The following is a 19,717-nucleotide window of genomic DNA, read 5'->3' as shown; positions in this document are numbered from 1 at the left end:
ATGGCATTAAGTTCTAGTAAATCTTAGGGAAAGGCATTTATTATTTTGGTCACAAAATTCTAAAAACACAAATGAAAGCTTCTGGGCAAAAGCAAGAGGTCACTGAAAGTCACTTAGAATTTTTAGAATATCCTGAATTTGGAGTGGGGAAAGACTGTGAAGATCATTAATGTAACCCTACACATTTACAAAAAAAAGAAAAGAGAAAAAAAAAAAGGAAAAGTGAGGGTTGAAGTTAACAGGATTCACTCAACTTGTATAGCCAATAAGGGTAAGAAGATACGAAAATCTAGGTCTTTCAACTGCTTTGCTGGTGATTAGTTTAGAGTAGTCTTGTAACCAATGGAACTTTAGGAAGGAATTTTGTGGGGACTCTGGAAGAGATGTTTTAAGATAGCCGGGCGAGGTGGCGGGCGCCTGTAGTCCCAGCTACTCGGGAGGCTGAGGCAGGAGAATGGCGTAAACCCGGGAGGCAGAGCTTGCAGTGAGCTGAGATCTGGCCACTGCACTCCAGCCTGGGCGACAGAGCGAGACTCCTTCTCAAAAAAAAAAAAAAAAAAAAGTACAGAAGAGTCCCTATTCCACTCTCTTTGGTTGTTTCTCATAAGTACACGATGCAGCAGTCATCTCTTTATTATAAGAAAGCCAAGAGTTTCACAGAGAAGCTCACCCAGAGCTCTGACATTGCTGTTTTAACCCCAAATTACCATGCTCTAGATTAAATTATTACAACAAGCAAAACACCTCTATTTATTCAGGTAGTCAAAAGTATCTGTGGCCAAAAGCCGCCAAATATAAAACTCTAGTATTTGCTAGTGAAACTATGTTACATGACTTCTACCATAGAAGACTTTATGTCATACCAAATAATATGAATCTATAATTTTTTTAAATTAAAGTTTTGTTAAAAATCTATTAGGGGAAAAAAAAAGTTGACTTAAAAAAATAAAATTGACAAACCTTTAGCCAGACTAAGATAAAAAGAGAAGATCTGAATAAAATCAGAAATGAAAAAGGAAACATTACGACTTATTTGCAGAATTCCAAAGGCTTGTTAGTGGTTACTGTAAGCAACAACTATATATGCTGATAAACTGGAAAATGTAGAAGAAATGGACAAATTCCTAGACACACACAACCTACCAAGACTGAAACAAGAGGAAATCCAAAACCAGAACAGACCAATAACAAATAATGAGATCAAAGCTGTAATAAAAAGTCTTCTAGTAAAGAAAAGGCCAGGACACAATGGCTTTACTGCTGAATTCTAACAAACATTTAAAAAAGAAAGTAATACCAATCCTACTCAAAATATTCTAAAAATTAGAGGAGGGAATACTTCCAAATTCATTCAAGGCCAGTATTACCCTGATACCAAAACCAGACAAAGACACATTAAAAAAAGAAAACTACAGGCCAGTATCTCTGATGAATATTGATGCAAAAATCCTCAACAAAATCCCAGCAAACTGAATTCAACAATGTATTAGAAAGATCATTCATCATGACCAAGCGGGATTTATCTCTGGGATGCAAGGATGGTTCAAAACACACAATTAACAAGATACATCATATCAAAAAAAAAAAAAATAACCATATGATCATTTCAATTGATGCAGAAAAAACATTTGATTAAAAAATTCAACATTCCTTCATGATAAAAACCCTCAAAAAACTGGATATGGAAGGAATATACCTCAACATAATAAAAGCCACATATGACAGACCCACAGCTAGTATCATACTGAATGGGGAAAAACTGAAAGTCTTTCCTCTAAGACCTGCAACACAACAACGATGCCCACTGTCACCACTGTTATTCAACATAGTACTGGAAGTCCTATCTAGCGCAATCAGACAAGAGAAAGACATAAAGGGCACACAAATTGGGAAGGAAGAAGTCAAATTATACCTGTTTGTTGGTGATATAATCTTATATTTGGAAAAACCTAAACATTCCACAAGAAAACTAGAACTGATAAATTCAGTAAAGTTCCAGAACACAAAATCAATGTACAAACATCACTAGCATTTCTATATGCCAACAGTGAACAATGTGAAAAAGAAGTTAAAAAGTAAACCTGTTTACAATAGCCACACATAAAATTAAATACTTTGGAATCAACCAAAGAAGTAAAAGATCTCTATAATGGAAAAAATAAAACACGAATGAAGAAAATTGAAGAGGATACCAAAAAATGGAAAAATATTCCATGTTCACGGACTGGATGAATCAATACTGTTAAAATGTCCACACTACCCAAAGCGATCTACAGATTCAATGCAATCCCAATCAAAATACCAATGACATTCTTCACAGGAATAGAAAAAATACTAAAATTTATATGGAACCACAAAAGACCCAGAATAGCCAAAGCTATTCCAAGCAAAAAGAACAAAACTGGTGGATTCCCATTATCTAACTTCAAATTATGCTACAGAGCTATCGTAACCAAAACAGTATGGTACTGTCATAAAAACAGACACATGTACCAATAGAACAGAATAGAGAACCCAAAACCAAATCCAAACACCTACAGCGAACTCATTTTTGACAAAGGTGCCAAGAACATACACTGGGAAAAGATAGTCTCTTTAATAAATGGTGCTGGGAAACTGGATAATCACATGCAAAATCATGAAACTAGACCCCTATCTCTTGCCATACACAAAAATCAAATCAAAATGCATTAAACACCTCAAACTGAATCTAATACAAGAAAACAGTGGGGAAAATCTCCAGGACATTAGTCTGGGCAAAGATTTCCTGAGCAACAGACCACAGGCACAGGCAACCAAAGCAAAAATGGACAAATGGGATCACATCAAGTTAAAAACCTTCTGCACAGCAAAGGAAGTAATCAACAAAGTGAAGAGACAACCCACAGAATGGGAGAAAATATTTGCAAACTACCCCTCTGACAAGGGATTCATAACCAGAATATAAGGAGCTCAAACAACTCTACAGGAAAAAACCCAATAATCTGATAAAAAATGGGCAAAAGATCTGAATAGACATTTCTCAAAAGAAGACACACAAATAGCAAAAAGGTTCTTAACATCACTATCATCAGCGAAATGCAAAACTCAAAGAGATATCATCTTGTCCCAGTTCAAATGGCTTTTATCCAAGAGTCAGGCAGTGTGAGGATGTGAAGAAAAGGGAACCTTTTACACCATTTGTGGGAATGTACAACCACCAAGGAGAACGGTTTGGAGGTCCCCCAAAACACTAAACACAGAGCTACCATATGATCCAGCAATCCCACTGCTGTGTATATATCCAAAATAAAGGATATCAGAATATCAAAGAGATATCTGCACTCCTGTTGCAGCACTGTTTACAATAGCTAACATTTGGAGGCAATCTAAGTGTCCATTAACAGATGAATGGATAATGAAAATGTGGTACATACACAATGGAGTACTGGTCAGCCATAAAGAAAGAGACCTAGTCATTTGCAACAACATGGATAGAATTGGAGATCATTATGTTAACCGAAATAAGGCAGGCACAGAAAAACAAACATCACATGTTCTCACTTATTTGTGGGATCTGAACATCAAATCAATTGAACTCACGGATATAGCATAAGGATGGTTACCAGAGGCTGGGAAGAGTAGTGGGGGGTTAAGTGGGAGGTGGGGATGGTTAATGGGTACAAAAAAAACAGAATGAATAAGACCTACTATTTGATAGCACAATAGGGTGACTAGAGTCAATAACAACTTAATTGTATATTTTAAAATAACTTAATGTAATTGGAATGTTTGTAAATCAAAGGATAAATGCTTGAGGGGATGAATACCTCATTCTTCATGATACGATTATTTCACATTATATGCCTGTACCAAAACATCCCATGTACCCCATAAATATAGACTTCTACTATGTAACCACAAATTTTTTTTAAAACCCACTAAAATAAAAAGAAAAATCTATTTGGTGTGTTACTAAGAAAGGTGCTGTTTAGTGGTCTACAAAATTCAAAATTTCAGAGTGTGACTAAAGAAACTAATCTAAAATTATACAATGACTATTTAATGGTAGAAAAATAAATCTGAACTTATATCCATTCTAAAAATGTATAAAAACAACTTCAAAAAACTTAAGAGAAACTTGAGTTTCAAAAAGTCCAGTGTTATTCTCCAAATACTTATTTAAATAAATTTACTTTGGAAAAATACCACAGTCACACTGACATAAAGCTTAAAAATATTTTATTACCAATTAAAAGGGCATTTAACACCCACTGCCTTTTAAAACCCCATATGATTCCTTATCAAACAAAATCATAAGATATTTACCATCTTAAATTCAAATAACGGCCAAAAAGTTAATAAATCTTGACTTTAAGGCAACACTCTCAACTACTAAGAAATGGTCATGAGAGAAAAGGCCTAAAGGCAATCATAAAAGTTGTTGTCAAAAACCTCTGTATCACTGAAGACAATGTTAGAGTCACTCTCAAGAAAGGACTACTGATGAATGAGCTGATGCTCTCAACGACTCTGAATATTTTTTAAATTTAGGATAAATTAATTAAATATAACATAAAAGTAATGTTAGCTGTAATAAACTTTGTTATGATGGAGAAATTGGCCCTGGTAAATGGAATTACAGTTCAAACTTTCTAATCAAGGTAGTATTTGTCAGTACTATTAAAATAAAACCAAAACAACAAGAAAACCTTAGGAGTTAAATGGAACAGAAAACATGTTTTCCACCTTTTCGTGCATCTATATACCCTTTTAGCTATTTTCTTAGAAATGCACACTCTTCAGTATACCCTGGGTAAAGTGACCAGACACTCCATTTAAAACAAACCATGGCCAGGCGCAGTGCCTCACGCCTATAATCCCAGCACTTTGGGAGGCCAAGGCGGGCGGATCACCTGAGATCAGGAGTTTGAGACCAGCCTGGCCAACATGGTGAATGAAACTCTGTCTCTACTCAAAACACAAAAATTAGTTGGGCGTGGTGGCAGGTGCCTGTAGTCCCAGCCACTCGGGAGGCCGAGGCAGGAGAATCGCTTGAACCTGGGAGGTAGAGGTTGCAGTGAGCTATCATGCCACTGCACTCCAGCTGGGCAACAGAGCCAGACTCTGTCTCTAAATACACACATACATACATATGTCCTGAATTAGGTGCATGTTTCCAACTAAATATAAACTTGAAGTCAATTCACTTAGAAAAAGCTTTAAAAAATATATAATGACAGCATTCTGTTCATTACCCAATGTTAAAATTAACAACAGTTTTAGCCAATGCCTCAAATCTATTCAGATAATCCATTGTTTTAAAAATAAGCTAAAACCTTTTTGTATCTACCTAAGTGGTCACAGCAGTATTGTATCAAGAAAAAAAAAAAAGGAGGAAAGATGAGAGTTAAAAATGAGCTTGCAACGGGTGCTTTCTTAAAACCCCAATCATTTCTAGGTCATCTGTTTTGGTGTTGCCACAGCGACTTTGTGAATCATATGACTTTTCACTCCCTCTATAACTCAGGGGTACATTTGTTTCTGGTAAAAATATATACATTAGTGGATGTAATTTTGTTAGAGTACATAATGTACTTTCAGCTACAATTTAGTAAACTACATACTGGCCACTGAAAAAACATACAGAGAGAAAATTATCCGTATATCCACTCTTTCTAAAACTGTCCATCATGTCAGCAGTGAATATACTACTGTATCTTTAAGTCTGAAAACTTTTCGAACAATGACTTTACCGAAAACCTAATCTGACAAAAATTAATCAACCATCATCATAAAACACTCACCATGATTATTTACAAAAAGCAAATCTGATCTTATATTTAGATATACACTTAAAAGAATCCTCATTTGAAATGCACAGTTAAGTATTTAATGGTGAAGTATCATGATTTCTGCAACTTACTACATATACATGTAAAAGATGTATATCAATAAAGCAAATATGGCAAAATGTTATCAATGCCAAACATAAGTGAAAGGTATATGGGTAGTCAGAGTGTTTTTTTTAACTTTCCTGTGTTTAAAAAATTTCAAAGTAAAAAGCTGGGAGAACAAAAGACCCCTACTGGCTATTACTGCCCTGAGTGTATGTCCAGTGTTTTCCCTTTTGCCTCAATACCTTCCTGCCCTCATTTAAAACAAGTGTTACAGAGTTATATTATGTCTTATAAACAAAAATCACAATTCTAGGAAATAATTTTAATAAGTAGTTTAAAGGCTGGCATCAGTGAATTAACTGTTTTACCTGAAAGTTAACATCTTCTTTCTTAAATATTAGTGCTCGAACTTCATCAGGATCTCCGTTAAATATAGCTTGCACCAGTGATGGCTAAAATATAAGAGAGTAATAAAAACATTAGAATCATCCATGTGGGGTGACTAAGGATATTACATAGTTTCTGAATCTACAAGTTTTCTTCCCTGTAGCAATAATCACTTTCGACATTAGCCAGAAGTTTCATAAAACCAAATCATGTCAAAGTACAGGATTTCTACTTGGAAAAAAAAAGCCTAATTAAAAAAAAAAAAAAAATGAATTCAGTTTGACCCAATTTAGGTAGTATAATAAACACAATCAGATTTTATTTCATTTCTTATAAGTAGAAGCCTTTGTTTCTGTATATGACAAAAAGAAAGACTCTTCCAAATACAAATGTGTGATCTCAACACCTACTTGTGGGACAGAACTTGTTAAGCAATTTCCAGCCCATGAAGGAAGGCTCTTTTGAAAAGGTCTGTTTGGGGCATCAAATTATCTTACATGGATTAGCACTACAGGTACAAAGATACAAATCCCAAGAAAGCAAACCTGGCAGTTGATGAAAATAGCCACTAATCAAAGACCAAAAAATACTGGATACTTAAATAACTTGAAAAGACAAACACATGCATAACTAAGTATAATGATTTCTTAACGACACAGACTCTTGATAAGGTATACTATACTAGTCAAGGAGCCGGCTGACAGTAGCACTAAAACCAAGGTTAAAGATGAAGACTGAATCTCATACAAAGTCTTGCATGTAAATACATAAAATTCATTACAGAAAAAGCCATGCTTTGGTATTGCTAGGGGTAGTCAACCTTTCCTAAAATATGTAGAGTTCCTGATTCTTGTTACGTCAGTTTCTGAAACCACAAAATGAAAACAGAAATGTGGTTGCCATAACTACTAATTCTTAAATTATTTTTAAACAGTCTTTTTAAGAGATTAAGACATAGTAAAGACTGAAATGTTATTCGAAAAAGTAAAAATGAAATGTGCATTTTATACAAAAATATTATTGCATCATATTTACACATATATTGCTTTAATTTGGGTTTGTAAAGAAACTATTGGAAATCTACATCTACTCTTAAAAAACAAGATTTATACTACTAGTTCAGTAGAATATAGTAAACATATAAACTTACATATCTTACCAATACATTTCCAGAAGGTGGAGAATGTAGGGATTTATTTTCCTGTGGCAATTTAGAAATGAATGCAGGAGACTCATCTTCTACCTCCTCCAAAACAACAATACACACTCGACTCATTCGATCTTTTAAAACACTAAATTCCAAGCTATGTGATAAAAGTCACAGTTGGAAGAGCACAAGTAGTTTTTCCTCCTCTTCTGTACAACACTTACAAACATTCTCCGAACAGCACAACTGTTTTTTTTTTTTTTAAGTTAATAAGTACTACTGGAAAAACAAGTTTAAAATTATGACTACATAATTTGTAACTTCCTAAATATAACAAAATTCTATTATTTCTGTTGGGTTACTGCAATACTTAAGAAGAAATTTCACACCAACATATCAATAACTAAAACTGAGTCCAAGCTCATTTAAAAATATTTTTCCTCTACCAAAAGAGTCTTATTGCTCTATCTCTGAAATTTACTTCCACAAAACAATCATTGTTTTTGGTGACACACCACCACACAATATAGAATGAAATGAGAAACAACTGCTATGACAGCGATGATCACAGCAATACCCACTGTTTCCTGCAAGGTCATAGAGTTACCAGTAGCTGTTTTGCTTATAATTGAAAATAAAAAATAAAATCTCACTATTCTGTTTCCACTTCTAATTTGTCTTCATTTCTTCATCACTGGTTTAATGCAGATACTATTCACAGAAAAAAAAGATCTAGAGCTCAGCACAAATCCTGAAAATGAAGCTCAGAGGTTAACAATTCTTTCAGTGTTTGGGAAAGGGGCGAAAAAAAGAAAAAACAAAACCACTCTGCATTAATAGCAAAGCTGCAGTACATTTACATGTGATGAGTCAGATCACAAGAGACAATACGACTCTTGGTACTAGAATACAGCTTGATTAATCCAGATTTCCCATATAATAGAAGAAACACAGTTAGCTTTATTTCCATCGATAGTATAAGCAAGGCAGAGCATTCATTCTTTCTCCATCAGGCAGTTGTCTGTGGCTGCTCCAGCAAAAGGGCACAGGCACCAGGCAGAAATGGTGTTAGTGGAGAATCCTAATAGAACAAGCAGGCTGTGAAGGAATTAGAAGGCATTTGAGCTCAAATTACTGCTGCAGGCTTTTTGTTTTCTTAAAAAAAAAAAAAAAAAGAGGGAGAAAAAAAAAACATAGTAGTTTATCATTCCAGTGTTTCCTTTGATCTCCACATGAATACAGCTTCCATTAAACAGTCTTCATTCAGAGGAAAAAACAGCAGACTGTGCATCTTCTTTGAGCCAACTACTTTATTCAATCATCTGTCTCTTTGCCAATATAGTTTCCTTCCACTGTGAAAACCGCTACAGTTATCCTTTTCAGATTTCAAATGCTTTCTTGTTCCTCAGATGATCTTGCAAAACACCGCTGACATCCCCAAATGAGTAGGTCCTTAAAAAATATCTATAGAACCTCAGTATCAGTCCCACAGAAGCATTCCAATGGAGCAACAGTCTGAAGAGCAAAGACTGCAGACCCGCAGGATGAAATGCCTAGTAATGCTCACATGTTACACTTACCAGAGATCTGAGCTACTGCTCGGGATGTAGCTTCCTCTAGCAGGAGAAAAAAATAGTGCATTTGGACAGCCTTCACAATTAGAAGGTTCATGCCAGTTCTGTGACTAATCCAGATCAAACTAAAAAATTCTATAACTGAAAAATGAGTGCGCTTTTAACATTTTCCACTAAAAGCCACAAGGAAATCTGGTGTACTGCCTCTGCTGACTAACAGTGGTTTTAGCAAGTAAACAATTCCTAACGGCTTAACTGCTTTCGTGTGTTACAATAAAGCAAATGTTTAACCCTATGATGACAGTTGCAGTAAGAATATGCCTGCAATGGACTCATAAAAGTTTAAAGATGGAGAAATATTTTATAAGATTATAAAAACCATGAAATAGTTTTATTCATATTTTTACCAAGATCAGTTTTAATCTGCCAGATGTATTTTATTTTCTAGAATGCAAAGTTTAAACAAATGAAATTTAAGATTGTCTAACAATTTCTAAATTGGTGAATTTAATCATTGATTCATATTTTAAAGGGAAAAGCAAACATTTCATAATGTAGAAATCCTAACCTAAAATGATATAAATCATTTGATTTTTCACTGAAGAAATAAAATAATCCTACCTTCCCATTTGGATAGGGAATAAAGCCTTAAAAATCTGTTAAAGAGGTACATTAAGAAAAAAAAAAAAAAGGCCTTCGTCCTGAATCACCTATGTCAAAAGGATACAGGGTAATGCAAATAATCTCCCTCCCTATAAATTTCCCAAAGTCACAAATGTCAAAACCAATCATTTGTTTGTTTGTTTTTTTCTTCTTTCTCTGTTTACCCAACATGGGGGATATCTCTCAAGAGAAAACTTACAAAGAAAATACCATGGTCCCCCTTCAATCTGTGTTTTTCATATTAACTAGTATTTTTATTAATAAACATACTTTTGAACATCTGTGATATGCTATGTGCTGCACATTCTCATTTAATACAATAATCTTGCTATATTCCCATTATAGAGGGAAAAATGGACTCAGAAATGATGTATTTTACCCAAAGTTGTGTAAATTAATAAAGCTGTATATAATTTCAAACACATACTCTTTCTAATCTATTCTGCTATGCTATCACTGAGTACACACACATACAGACACACTCTCACCACTCATCTCCAGAACTTTGCAACCTATAATACTAGCTTATAAAAGTGATCTTAACAAACAGGTAACCTATAAAGGTTGTGAAAAGTTTAGATAACAAAGGAATATAATATTTATTGCTATATTCTAAAACAAGTTATTTCCAAATGAGTACTTCAAAGCAAGTCTTATAACCATAAAAAACCCAGCATGATACAGATAATATAAGAATGTCAGAAATTAAAACAAGAACCATTGAAAGCTATAAAATATATCAATCTACGAAAGAAGCAATAACTAACATATTTGTACCAATTAAAACATGCTAACAATTCATTATATTTTAAAATATATAAAATACTTTTAAGCCAAATTAAAGGTATGTAAATATTAAACATAAATTATGTTATTCATCTCCACATAGCTGAATCAAAAATACCTTAATATTTGAAATACCTGAAAGCGAAACAACTATAGTAATAATATCCTATATTTCATCTTCAGGGTTCTCAGGCCCCCAAAGCAAAATCTCTTTTTATCTTAACAATCTTAACTTGTTCCAAAGTATCTAGTACCTCAGTTCACCTACTTAGACTTAAGCAGGTATATCCTGTTTCTTGTTTTACGTCAACCTCCATACTTAGGTCTTTTCCAACCAGAAAGCAAACTCCTTGAAGGTAGGGACTGTGTTACACACATATTGTTTCCTTCCACCTATAAATAATTCCACTGAAATGAATTCTAACATCACAAGACTCTGGAAGGGTGGGAGATTTATAAACAAGAATAGTGGGAGTGTGTTGGTATACATATATTTTAACCAGAAAATATAGGAGGCATTAAGGTGCAACAAAGTGAGTTTCATATCTTTAATAAGTGAACAATTAAAATTTCAGAAGCTGATGGGATACAACACAAAGGTACGGGGTGATGGTTAAAACTAAGGGCTCAGGAGTCATTCCACCTGAAGTTCAATTCTGATTCCATCATTTCCTAGCTGTGTCCTTGGGCAAACTACTTAAATTCCCTGAGCCTAAATTTCTTGACACTTACATAAGAAAAATAATAACCTGTAGAGATTTTTATCTAGGAGAAATAGAGTAATAGTATGGTGCTTGAGAATGTAGGCTATTTTGTAGTCAAATTGTCTGAAGTTCTAATCCAGGCTTCCCGCTAACCTAATTCTGGGATCCTGGGCTACTCATTTAGTAACCTCTCTGTGTTCATTTTAACATCTATTAAATGACATTAACAGAATTTACTTCATAGTGTTGTGAAATCTAAACAAGATAACCTTATTGTTATGGATATTTGGGATAGCTGAATGATATCTCTTGTGAAGCCAGTGAGTGGATCAAAGGCTATTAAACTCCTCCTCCCCTCGACCCAGTACAAATGAGGTAATTCAGACTAAAGTCTAGAGATCCCATTCAGTTGCTAGGTCCCCAAACATTTCAGTGGTCTCTTGAGAGTCTGCTGAAAGGTCGTTTGAGACGCTAGTAACTAGACAAGCACATACTAAGTGTTAACTGGGGAGAGGGAGCAGTAAACTTAGGCGAGAAAGACTACCAGGTTCTTCCATTCTTCTACCTTCACTAGATTTTACAGTTTAGGGACTGTAAAATTCCTTTGGGAAAAAGGATAGGAAGTACTAGCCCAGGTATATTATAAAATCAAAAGCAAATAAAAAATACACAGAGAAATATGTCAGTTTTTAAATTATTTAAATTAGCAGTAGTTTTGTGTCTTCTATTGAATAAGACAGGCTCCTACCCTCAAGGAACTCACATCTTACAGGAAAAGGAGACAAGTGAATATTTAAGAAATTCAAAACAGAGAAGTACTTCTGATAAAAAAAAAAATGACTGATAAAGATTGTGCAAACTAAGTTCAACTTTTTCCACTTAGAGAAATATCAAGGGGATGTGGTTGTTTTCTTTGGTACTTATTTTTTAGGCCTTAAATTAAGTTTTTAATAAGCTAACAAGTTCAACTCTGACAGCTTTATAATCCTTCTATTCTTTATACTAAAATGTATCCTATCAAGAGCTTACTCCTACTATTAATAGAATCACATAATGGTAAAGCTGGCTTAAACCTTTTTACTGATTATAAAAACATTAAATCACTGGAAGATAATTTTTGGATTCCTAATTGTTATGCCAGAATTTCTTTTTTTTTTTTTCTGACACAAATGATTTTTCCTTTCTGCATCAAGATCCAACCTAAACCTCACCTTTTATCTTACACATCTGTGAACTCCATATTATCACAGAATAGAATACCAGGGTATATTAACTGACTACTCTGTGCCAAGTAACAACCTGGTCTGGAAGTGGGTTCAAACAATGTTTCAGAAAACATTTCTGGCAGATCAAGAATCCTCACCAATCTTCTTGAGCTATGCCTCATCTATCCATATACTTTAGGAAAAAAAAGTCTTATCAATAGAGTTAAAAGAAAATGAGGTAGAGGGTGAGGGGTGAGAAATCAAGGAATAGCTGCTTTCCAGGCTATACAGGCCAGAATCTATGCAATTATCTATATGATTATTAGAGCCACTGTAAGAAAGTCACTAAATATTTAAAACACAACTCAAAATCCTCATAATAGATCAGATTTAACTCTCTGCAGGTAACATATTTATAATCCAGGCCACTTATTTAATTTTTATGTAGTCATAATGCCAAAATGGCTAATAACCAATATTATTTGACGATCTCAAGTGGTTTGATCCCACTGGTATGTTACACTGCTAATAAGTAATAAATTGTTAACCCTTCCAATATTAGTAGTACTGTACACTGCAGATTGTTAGCACATATTAATATTACATGTGTTTTCTGAAAAGATCTGTATTTTGTGTCCATTCCTCCAGGCTTCCATTCCAGCTTTAGGTAAGTACAGAGCCTCACATAATAAAGACCACATTTCTCAGTTCTCTTGTAGCTAGGAGTCACATGAAAAAGTCTGACAAAAATTTTAAGTACAGGTGTTGTGTGCCTTCCAGAAAACTTTCTTAAAGATCAACTAGCACATTCAGCTTGCTTCCTGGAACAAAGATGATTGGCCACTATCTTAAACCAAACAAGGACCATAGTCTAGGGTAGTGAAACAACAACGCTAGAAGGGAGCTGGATCTTTGAGGACTTTGCCAAACACAACTGCCATACAAGCCTTGGACTGTCTAGTTTCTGACTTTTATGTTAGACAGAAATAAAAAGTCTTGCCTTGTTTAAGAAACTGTAATTTTGCATCTCTGGTACTTGGAGCTGAGCCTAACTCTAAATGATAATCTTACTCTTCCTTTAATTATCTATGAGTGGGCATATATCCTTCCAGCCCTGTTCTTCCAACATCCATACTCCAGTACAATGTAGCTGCTTAAATTTTCAATAAATGAGTTAGAAACTTGAGCTGTAACATATTGTACTAGAAACAATAACCAGAAATCTGCTGGAAAATAATTCATATTTTCCTGGATAAGCTAAGGACAATTAGAGGAGAAAGAGGTGGAAACAGTTACCACAAATATTCTCAACGATCTTCAGCCACCATTTTGATGGGGTACTGTTATCAAATCTCTAAATGGGAAACAGAGGCTCAGAAACATTTAGTCAGCCAATCACTCATCTGCCCCATCCATTCACCTAGTATGTATTCATCTACTATGTGCCAGTCTTTGTGCCAAGCTGAGAAAACAAAATTATGAATAGTCAATCCTTGTTCTAATGAACCATACACACAAATAAATACCATATGATTCCAACTGTGATAAATTCTCGAATTAAAAAAATGTCTGAAAGACAAGGAACTAACGGGTGGCCCATGTGGCTGGGCAAGCAATCATGAGGGACAATATCATACGCAGTTGGAGAAGTGGGTATGGTCATGTGATAGAGAGGCCTTGTAAACTAAGTTATAAAGTTTGTATTTTTTATTAATTGAGAACTCATTAAAATTTTTATTAAGGAAGTCATGATTTGCTTTTGCTTTTGCTTTAAAAACATTATGTGGCTTTGATATGAAGAATGGATTAAAGGGGCAGAAGAATGGAAGCCAAAGGACTAGTTAGGAGACTACTGCAGTAATCCAACAGAGTGGATGATCTGAATTAGGACATGACCATATAGATGGAGAGATAGAAATATATTTTAGAGGCTGGGCACAGTGGTTCATGCCTGTAATCCCAGCACTTTGGGAGGCCAAGGTGGGCAGATCACGAGGTCGGGAGTTTGAGACCAGCCTGATTAACATGGTGAAACCCCATCTCTATTAAAAATACAAAAATTAGCCAGGCGTGGTGGTGTGTGCCTGTAATCCCAGCTACTCAGGAGGCTGAGGCAGGAGAATCACTTGAACCTGGGAGGCGGAGGCTGTAGTGAGCTGAGATCGCACCACTGCACTCCAGCCTGGCGACAGAGTGAGACTCCATCTTAAAAAAAAGAAAGAAATATATTTTAGAAATAGGATTTATAAGACATGTTAACAGACTGGATATAAGGGTGATGGAAAAGATGATAACCACAAACCTCCCAGGTTTTGGACTTAAGCAACCACTGCTTATGGAGTTTGAGCAATTTGGGACTTTTTTAGTTTCCAAATTTATACAATGAAGAATGCGACTTGTTACATCAATATCTAAGGTCCATTTCATGTTGTCAAAGTCTGTTTTAAACTTAATACAGAGCCCATATCTTAGCATCTACCCTCATGACTTCGAAATGAAATGTTGCCTACAACTAGGTGAATATAAAAAAATTCATAAAGAATAGTGAGATCTGGCTCAATTCTACTCAGTCCAGTACACTGAAATTATCTAAAAATCTTTTGGCAAGAATACCTTTTTAAAACACTCACCAAAAAGACCACAGCACTGATTCAACAAATATTAAACATTCATATCTCTACTATACATACTATGCCAAAGGAATTATAAGGTATCATATACCACCTTCAAACTCCTTATGCAACTTAAATAGGGTATTATGTCATACATGTAAAAATCTAACCAGTACAAGATAAGGACACAAAAGACAGTAAAAGACAGTATACACTGAAGGCTGAGATATAGACTATACCCTGCCACCAAGTCCATCACAGGAAAAAGCGTAGCATATGAAGTTATTAATTATAATTGACATATACAGATACCTTCTAACTGTCCATTCTCTAAAAAAAGGGATATTTTAATAAAACTCTCCACAAACCTCATTATTTTGCTCCTCCTTTAATTTATAGGAAGGGTGTTTTCTCAAAGAAATCAATGGTCTGTTAGTTAGAACATTCCATATAAAAACTCTATCACATTTTTCAGAAAATGGCTGAAGATTTTAAACTATCATTTATAATATCTAGTTGTTAAAACTGAGTATGAGTGAGTGTTGAGCAGTTAAAAGCAATGGCTCCTGGCTCATGGTGTCTAGGACAGATAAGAACAAACATACAGAAGCAAAGGTAATTACAGCAGATGAGACAAATTGTAGGATGTGGTCATTGTAGTGGTTAGAGCCAAGTGGAGGTGGTTACAGCCAAGTACAGATGACTGCTGGTGTGGAGGTTGTTAAATAGTTAAGTATGTTCAAAATGTCATCTACAAAGAAATGAAATTACCTAGATGACAGACAAACATGATACAGATGTAGAACTGGGGAATGAGATTTCACAGATGATAGCAACAAGAAACAGAAGGATCACCTAGCCAAATGGTAGGTGTCTCAAAGAAAGGAAGGTTTTTAGAGATAGGCAGAGAAGTAACATTTTAACACTATAATGGGGGACTAGAAGAATGCTGATTTTGCTCTTTCCTCCTCCCAACACACATGTACTTACGTACCACGTACTTATGAAAACAGAGTTTCACTGACTTTTCTAAGTGTAGATTCAAGAGTTACACATATGAACTTAAGGTTTAAATCAATATTTAGATGACTATTTTTAGATTTCAGCCTTAAGAGAATTACTTGCTTCCAAAAGAATGTAAGTAAAACATTTAACAGGCCAAATGAACACAGGTTAGTTTTCTAGAATACACCTAATATGCCAAAACTAAGGAAGAAAGGGAGTAAAACTACTCTGTTAGCAAGTATGTAGTACTGCATTTAAGTAATGTTTTTACAAGTTAGGTTATTTTCTTCATAATTTTGATTACCTTGAGAAGCAGTCAGAAATTAAGGAAAAGGACTCATCATTTTAGAGGTCTTTTTTCAAAGTTGTGATATAAAATATCCCTGTCAATCTGATTAGTAAAATTTTTAGCTAAGATATGTGATGAGTAGTATCTCTGACATATGACTTATGTTCTATCAGGCCAAGGATAAACACATTCTCTGAAATCTAACTACATTATTATTTGGAAAGTTAATTATTGTTCAGCAGCTGTATCAAAGACAACTTAGCCCTCATATTAAAATCAGTTGAGTGTAAAATTTTTATTTTAAACAGGCTGAATTTTGCCCTTCTTTAAAAAAGACTGAGGAAAGATTATGTGCAATTCATTCTGGTTTTTACAATGTGGTGACACCAGAGTAAATGTAGTATGAAGTTACTGCACTTTAAAAGCTGAAGGGAGAAAATTTTCAGTTTAAAAATAAGTTGCTATGGTTACACAATGTTTACCTTTATAAGCAATAACTATGTGAGATGTCCAAAGAATTCCCAAAAGTACAGTAAGATCAGTATCTGAAGTGTACATTCGTTATTTCACAAACAAACTGAACCCAACTATATACATCACTTCCGTTTCAAAGTGGCTATGATTTGAGAAATACTAAAAAAAAAAAGATTCATGTCTTTCTGAACCATATTGGAGTGGAGACAAAAATACTGACCATAGCTATTTTTAAATTCAAGTTATGACTCAAATAGTTTTAGTTCCTTTTATCAAAGAGTGCTGTAATATTACAAAGCAACTTCTATTGTTGAAAGAAGGAAGGTATGTTTCTAATGTGTTTCAGGTGTGGAGTTTCTTTTATACATAAATTTTCGTGCTTTTGATAAACTTTTAAAAAGCCATGCTTGTAACAATGTTAATTCAGAGTAAAACAATGTCAATTCCTTTAGCTGTAGACAATTCTGAACTTCTTAAATGGGAAGATAATTAGCCCATTCCTAACTAGGTTGTTAAATCTGCTATCAGTTATTCTATCGTAGAATTTTTGTGTGTGTGTCTGTGTTTTATATTTAGAACATTGTTTTGTAAGACTACTTATAAAACTTTCAACCCAATATAGTTGATCTTAAAATTAGACACTCATCATCACCTCTTAGAAGGCAGCTATGCTCACGACAATACCACCACTACTGCCATCATCACATCTTTTTTTTTTTTTTTTTTGAGTCAGAGCCTCACACTCTCAACCAGGCTGGAGTGCAGTGGCACGATCTTGGCTCACTGCAACCTCCACCTCCCAGGTTCAAGTGATTCTCCTGCCTCAGCCTCCCAATTAGCTGGGATTACAGGCGCACACCACCACACCCAGCTAATTTTTGTATTTTTAGTCAAGACATGGTTTCACCATTTTGGCCAGACTGCTCTTGAACTGCTGACCTCAGGTGATCCGTCCACCTCAGACTCCCAAAGTGTTAGGATTACAGGCATGATCCACCACGTCCAGCTCATTATGACATCTTTTTTTTTTTTGAGACGGAGTCTCATTTCGTTGCCCAGGCTGGAGTGCGGTGGTGCAATCTTGGCTCACTGCAAGCTCCTCCCTCCGGGCTATGCCATTCTCCTGCCTCAGCCTCCCCAGTAGCTGGGACTACAGGCGCCCACCACAACGCCCAGCCAATTTTTTGTATTTTTAGTAGAGATGGGGTTTCACCGTGTTAGCCAGGATGGTCTCGATCTCCTGACCTCGTGATCCACCCACTTCAGCCTCCCAAAGTGCCGGGACCACAGGCGTGAGCCACCGCACCCAGCCTCATCATGACATCTTAATGGGCCTTCCACCAGTGTCTATGTTCTATGTAATAGAATATTAAATACATTTGTTAATATTAGGGCTATCCTAAACCAAAAATAATTTATAAAATAACATATTACTCTCAACTGGCTTAAACAAAGGGATTATCATCACAAACATCAAGAATTAAAATAAGGTGGCTTTAGGGTGATTGATTCAGTTATCCAGTGCCATCACATATGACTTAGGTTCCTTTCAGCTTTTCCTTCTGTCACACTCAGCAAGAACCTTAGGATAACTCCCTTCATAGTCACATGTTAATTGTTATACTTCATGGGATCCTATTAACACATATTGTCATGCAGTAGAAGTGGGAATATCCTTCTGTGTCTCCCTTTTCAGGTATGAGGAAGACTCCTAGAAGCCCCACAAGCTGACTTTCCCTGAAATGCAAAGGACCAGGCTTTGATCACATGTCCCTTCCCAAACGAATCACTACTAGGCAAATAGGATTACCCTGATTAGCTTACAATATTCAGGATTTCCCCAAGTGATGTGGGATAGACGTGGACATACAAACAAAACTGGGTTGGTAAGCACGCCAGAAGAAAGAGGGTAATTGCCAGTCAGTAGACAACCAACAGTATGCTATGTATTACATAGAAAAATTCAACCTTGACGTTTTCTTACAGTAGTTTAATTTTCCCACCATTATGAATTAATCACAACACACTTGTACAGGAAGACATTTTGCAGGCTCTAAAGATATTTTTAAATGGAAAAAAATCATCAGTAGTTCACCTTAAAACACTGAAGGAAATCATTTTATAAACGCCATGGACATACAAGAAAAATGTCAAACATAAGAAAACAGAATACTTGAGAATGAAATAGTAAAATACACCTTAATTTTGACCTGTTAAAATGACAGTTTTATCTCCAAAACGTTTCCTATTAACCTCATCTTCCTTCTCTATGAAAAGCAAGGCTAATCACTAGACACTGGGCAGACTACCACTAGAGTAATGAAACTAGAATACATTCAAGAAGGGCAGCCAGTATAATGCATAATCTAGAAACCATGTCATAAAGGGTTGATAAAGCTGAAGATATGTTTGAAAAGGAATCAGGGAGAACATGAAAACTTTAAAATATTTGAAGTACTGTCACTGTGAAGACAATTACACAGTTTTAGAGATAAAAAGCTAAATGGATGAATAATAACCAACAGGAAGATGAAATGTTTCAATATAAGATAATACTTTTATCTGGCATTTTTTAGTCTGAAGGCATAACAAGGTTGGCTACTCACATGGGGCAGGGATGAACATCCCAGGTAACTTGAATAGCTACTATGTGTACATTCACTTAATTCTAACAACATGCTTGCAAACTAGTTTTTAATCCCAATTTCACAGATAAAAATCTGAGTTGGAGAAATTAAATACTGGAAATCACAAGGCTAAGCAGTAGGGAAAACTGGATTCTAACCCAGACCCATCTGTCTCCAAAGGTTAGCTCTTCCCACACATCACACATCTAAATGAAGTTAAATTAGCAGTTGTTAAGGAAACAAATAGGGTTTTTGAGCTGGTGAGAACCAAATATCAACTGATTTGAAGTCCTATTCAAAATTAAGATGCCAGAAATGAAGTATTACTTCCTTCCATTTGACTGATACCTTCCAGTTTAAGAATG

General features: G+C 35.1%; 1 protein-coding gene across 23 annotated transcripts in view; it reads right to left on the bottom strand.

Annotated features, from left to right (window-relative positions):
• The window catches only part of ANKRD28 (ankyrin repeat domain 28), a 191,803-nt gene that overhangs the window by 119,126 nt on the left and 52,960 nt on the right, over window positions 1-19,717 (bottom strand). For 9 of the 23 annotated variants that reach the window (XR_012430663.1, XR_010584705.2, XM_045385170.2 and 6 more), the window contains one exon: window positions 6,248-6,331. The exons of 1 other annotated variant lie outside the window; for it this stretch is intronic. Coding sequence is in view for 13 of the 22 variants with exons in the window: in XM_045385170.2 (XP_045241105.1) it covers window positions 6,248-6,331 (84 nt within the window). In the remaining 9 variants the exon portion in view is untranslated. Of the gene's footprint in view, window positions 1-6,247; window positions 6,332-7,416; window positions 9,206-19,717 lie in introns of those variants that run through there. 13 more of the 23 variants (XR_010584706.1, XM_065539357.1, XM_065539359.1 and 10 more) reach the window with 7 other exon arrangements.

The sequence above is a fragment of the Macaca fascicularis genome, chromosome 2 (genome assembly GCF_037993035.2).
Source record: "Macaca fascicularis isolate 582-1 chromosome 2, T2T-MFA8v1.1".
Classification (NCBI taxonomy): domain Eukaryota; kingdom Metazoa; phylum Chordata; class Mammalia; order Primates; family Cercopithecidae; genus Macaca; species Macaca fascicularis.
The sequence above is the reverse complement of the archived record's forward strand: the minus strand, read 5'-3'. Positions and strand labels throughout refer to the sequence as shown.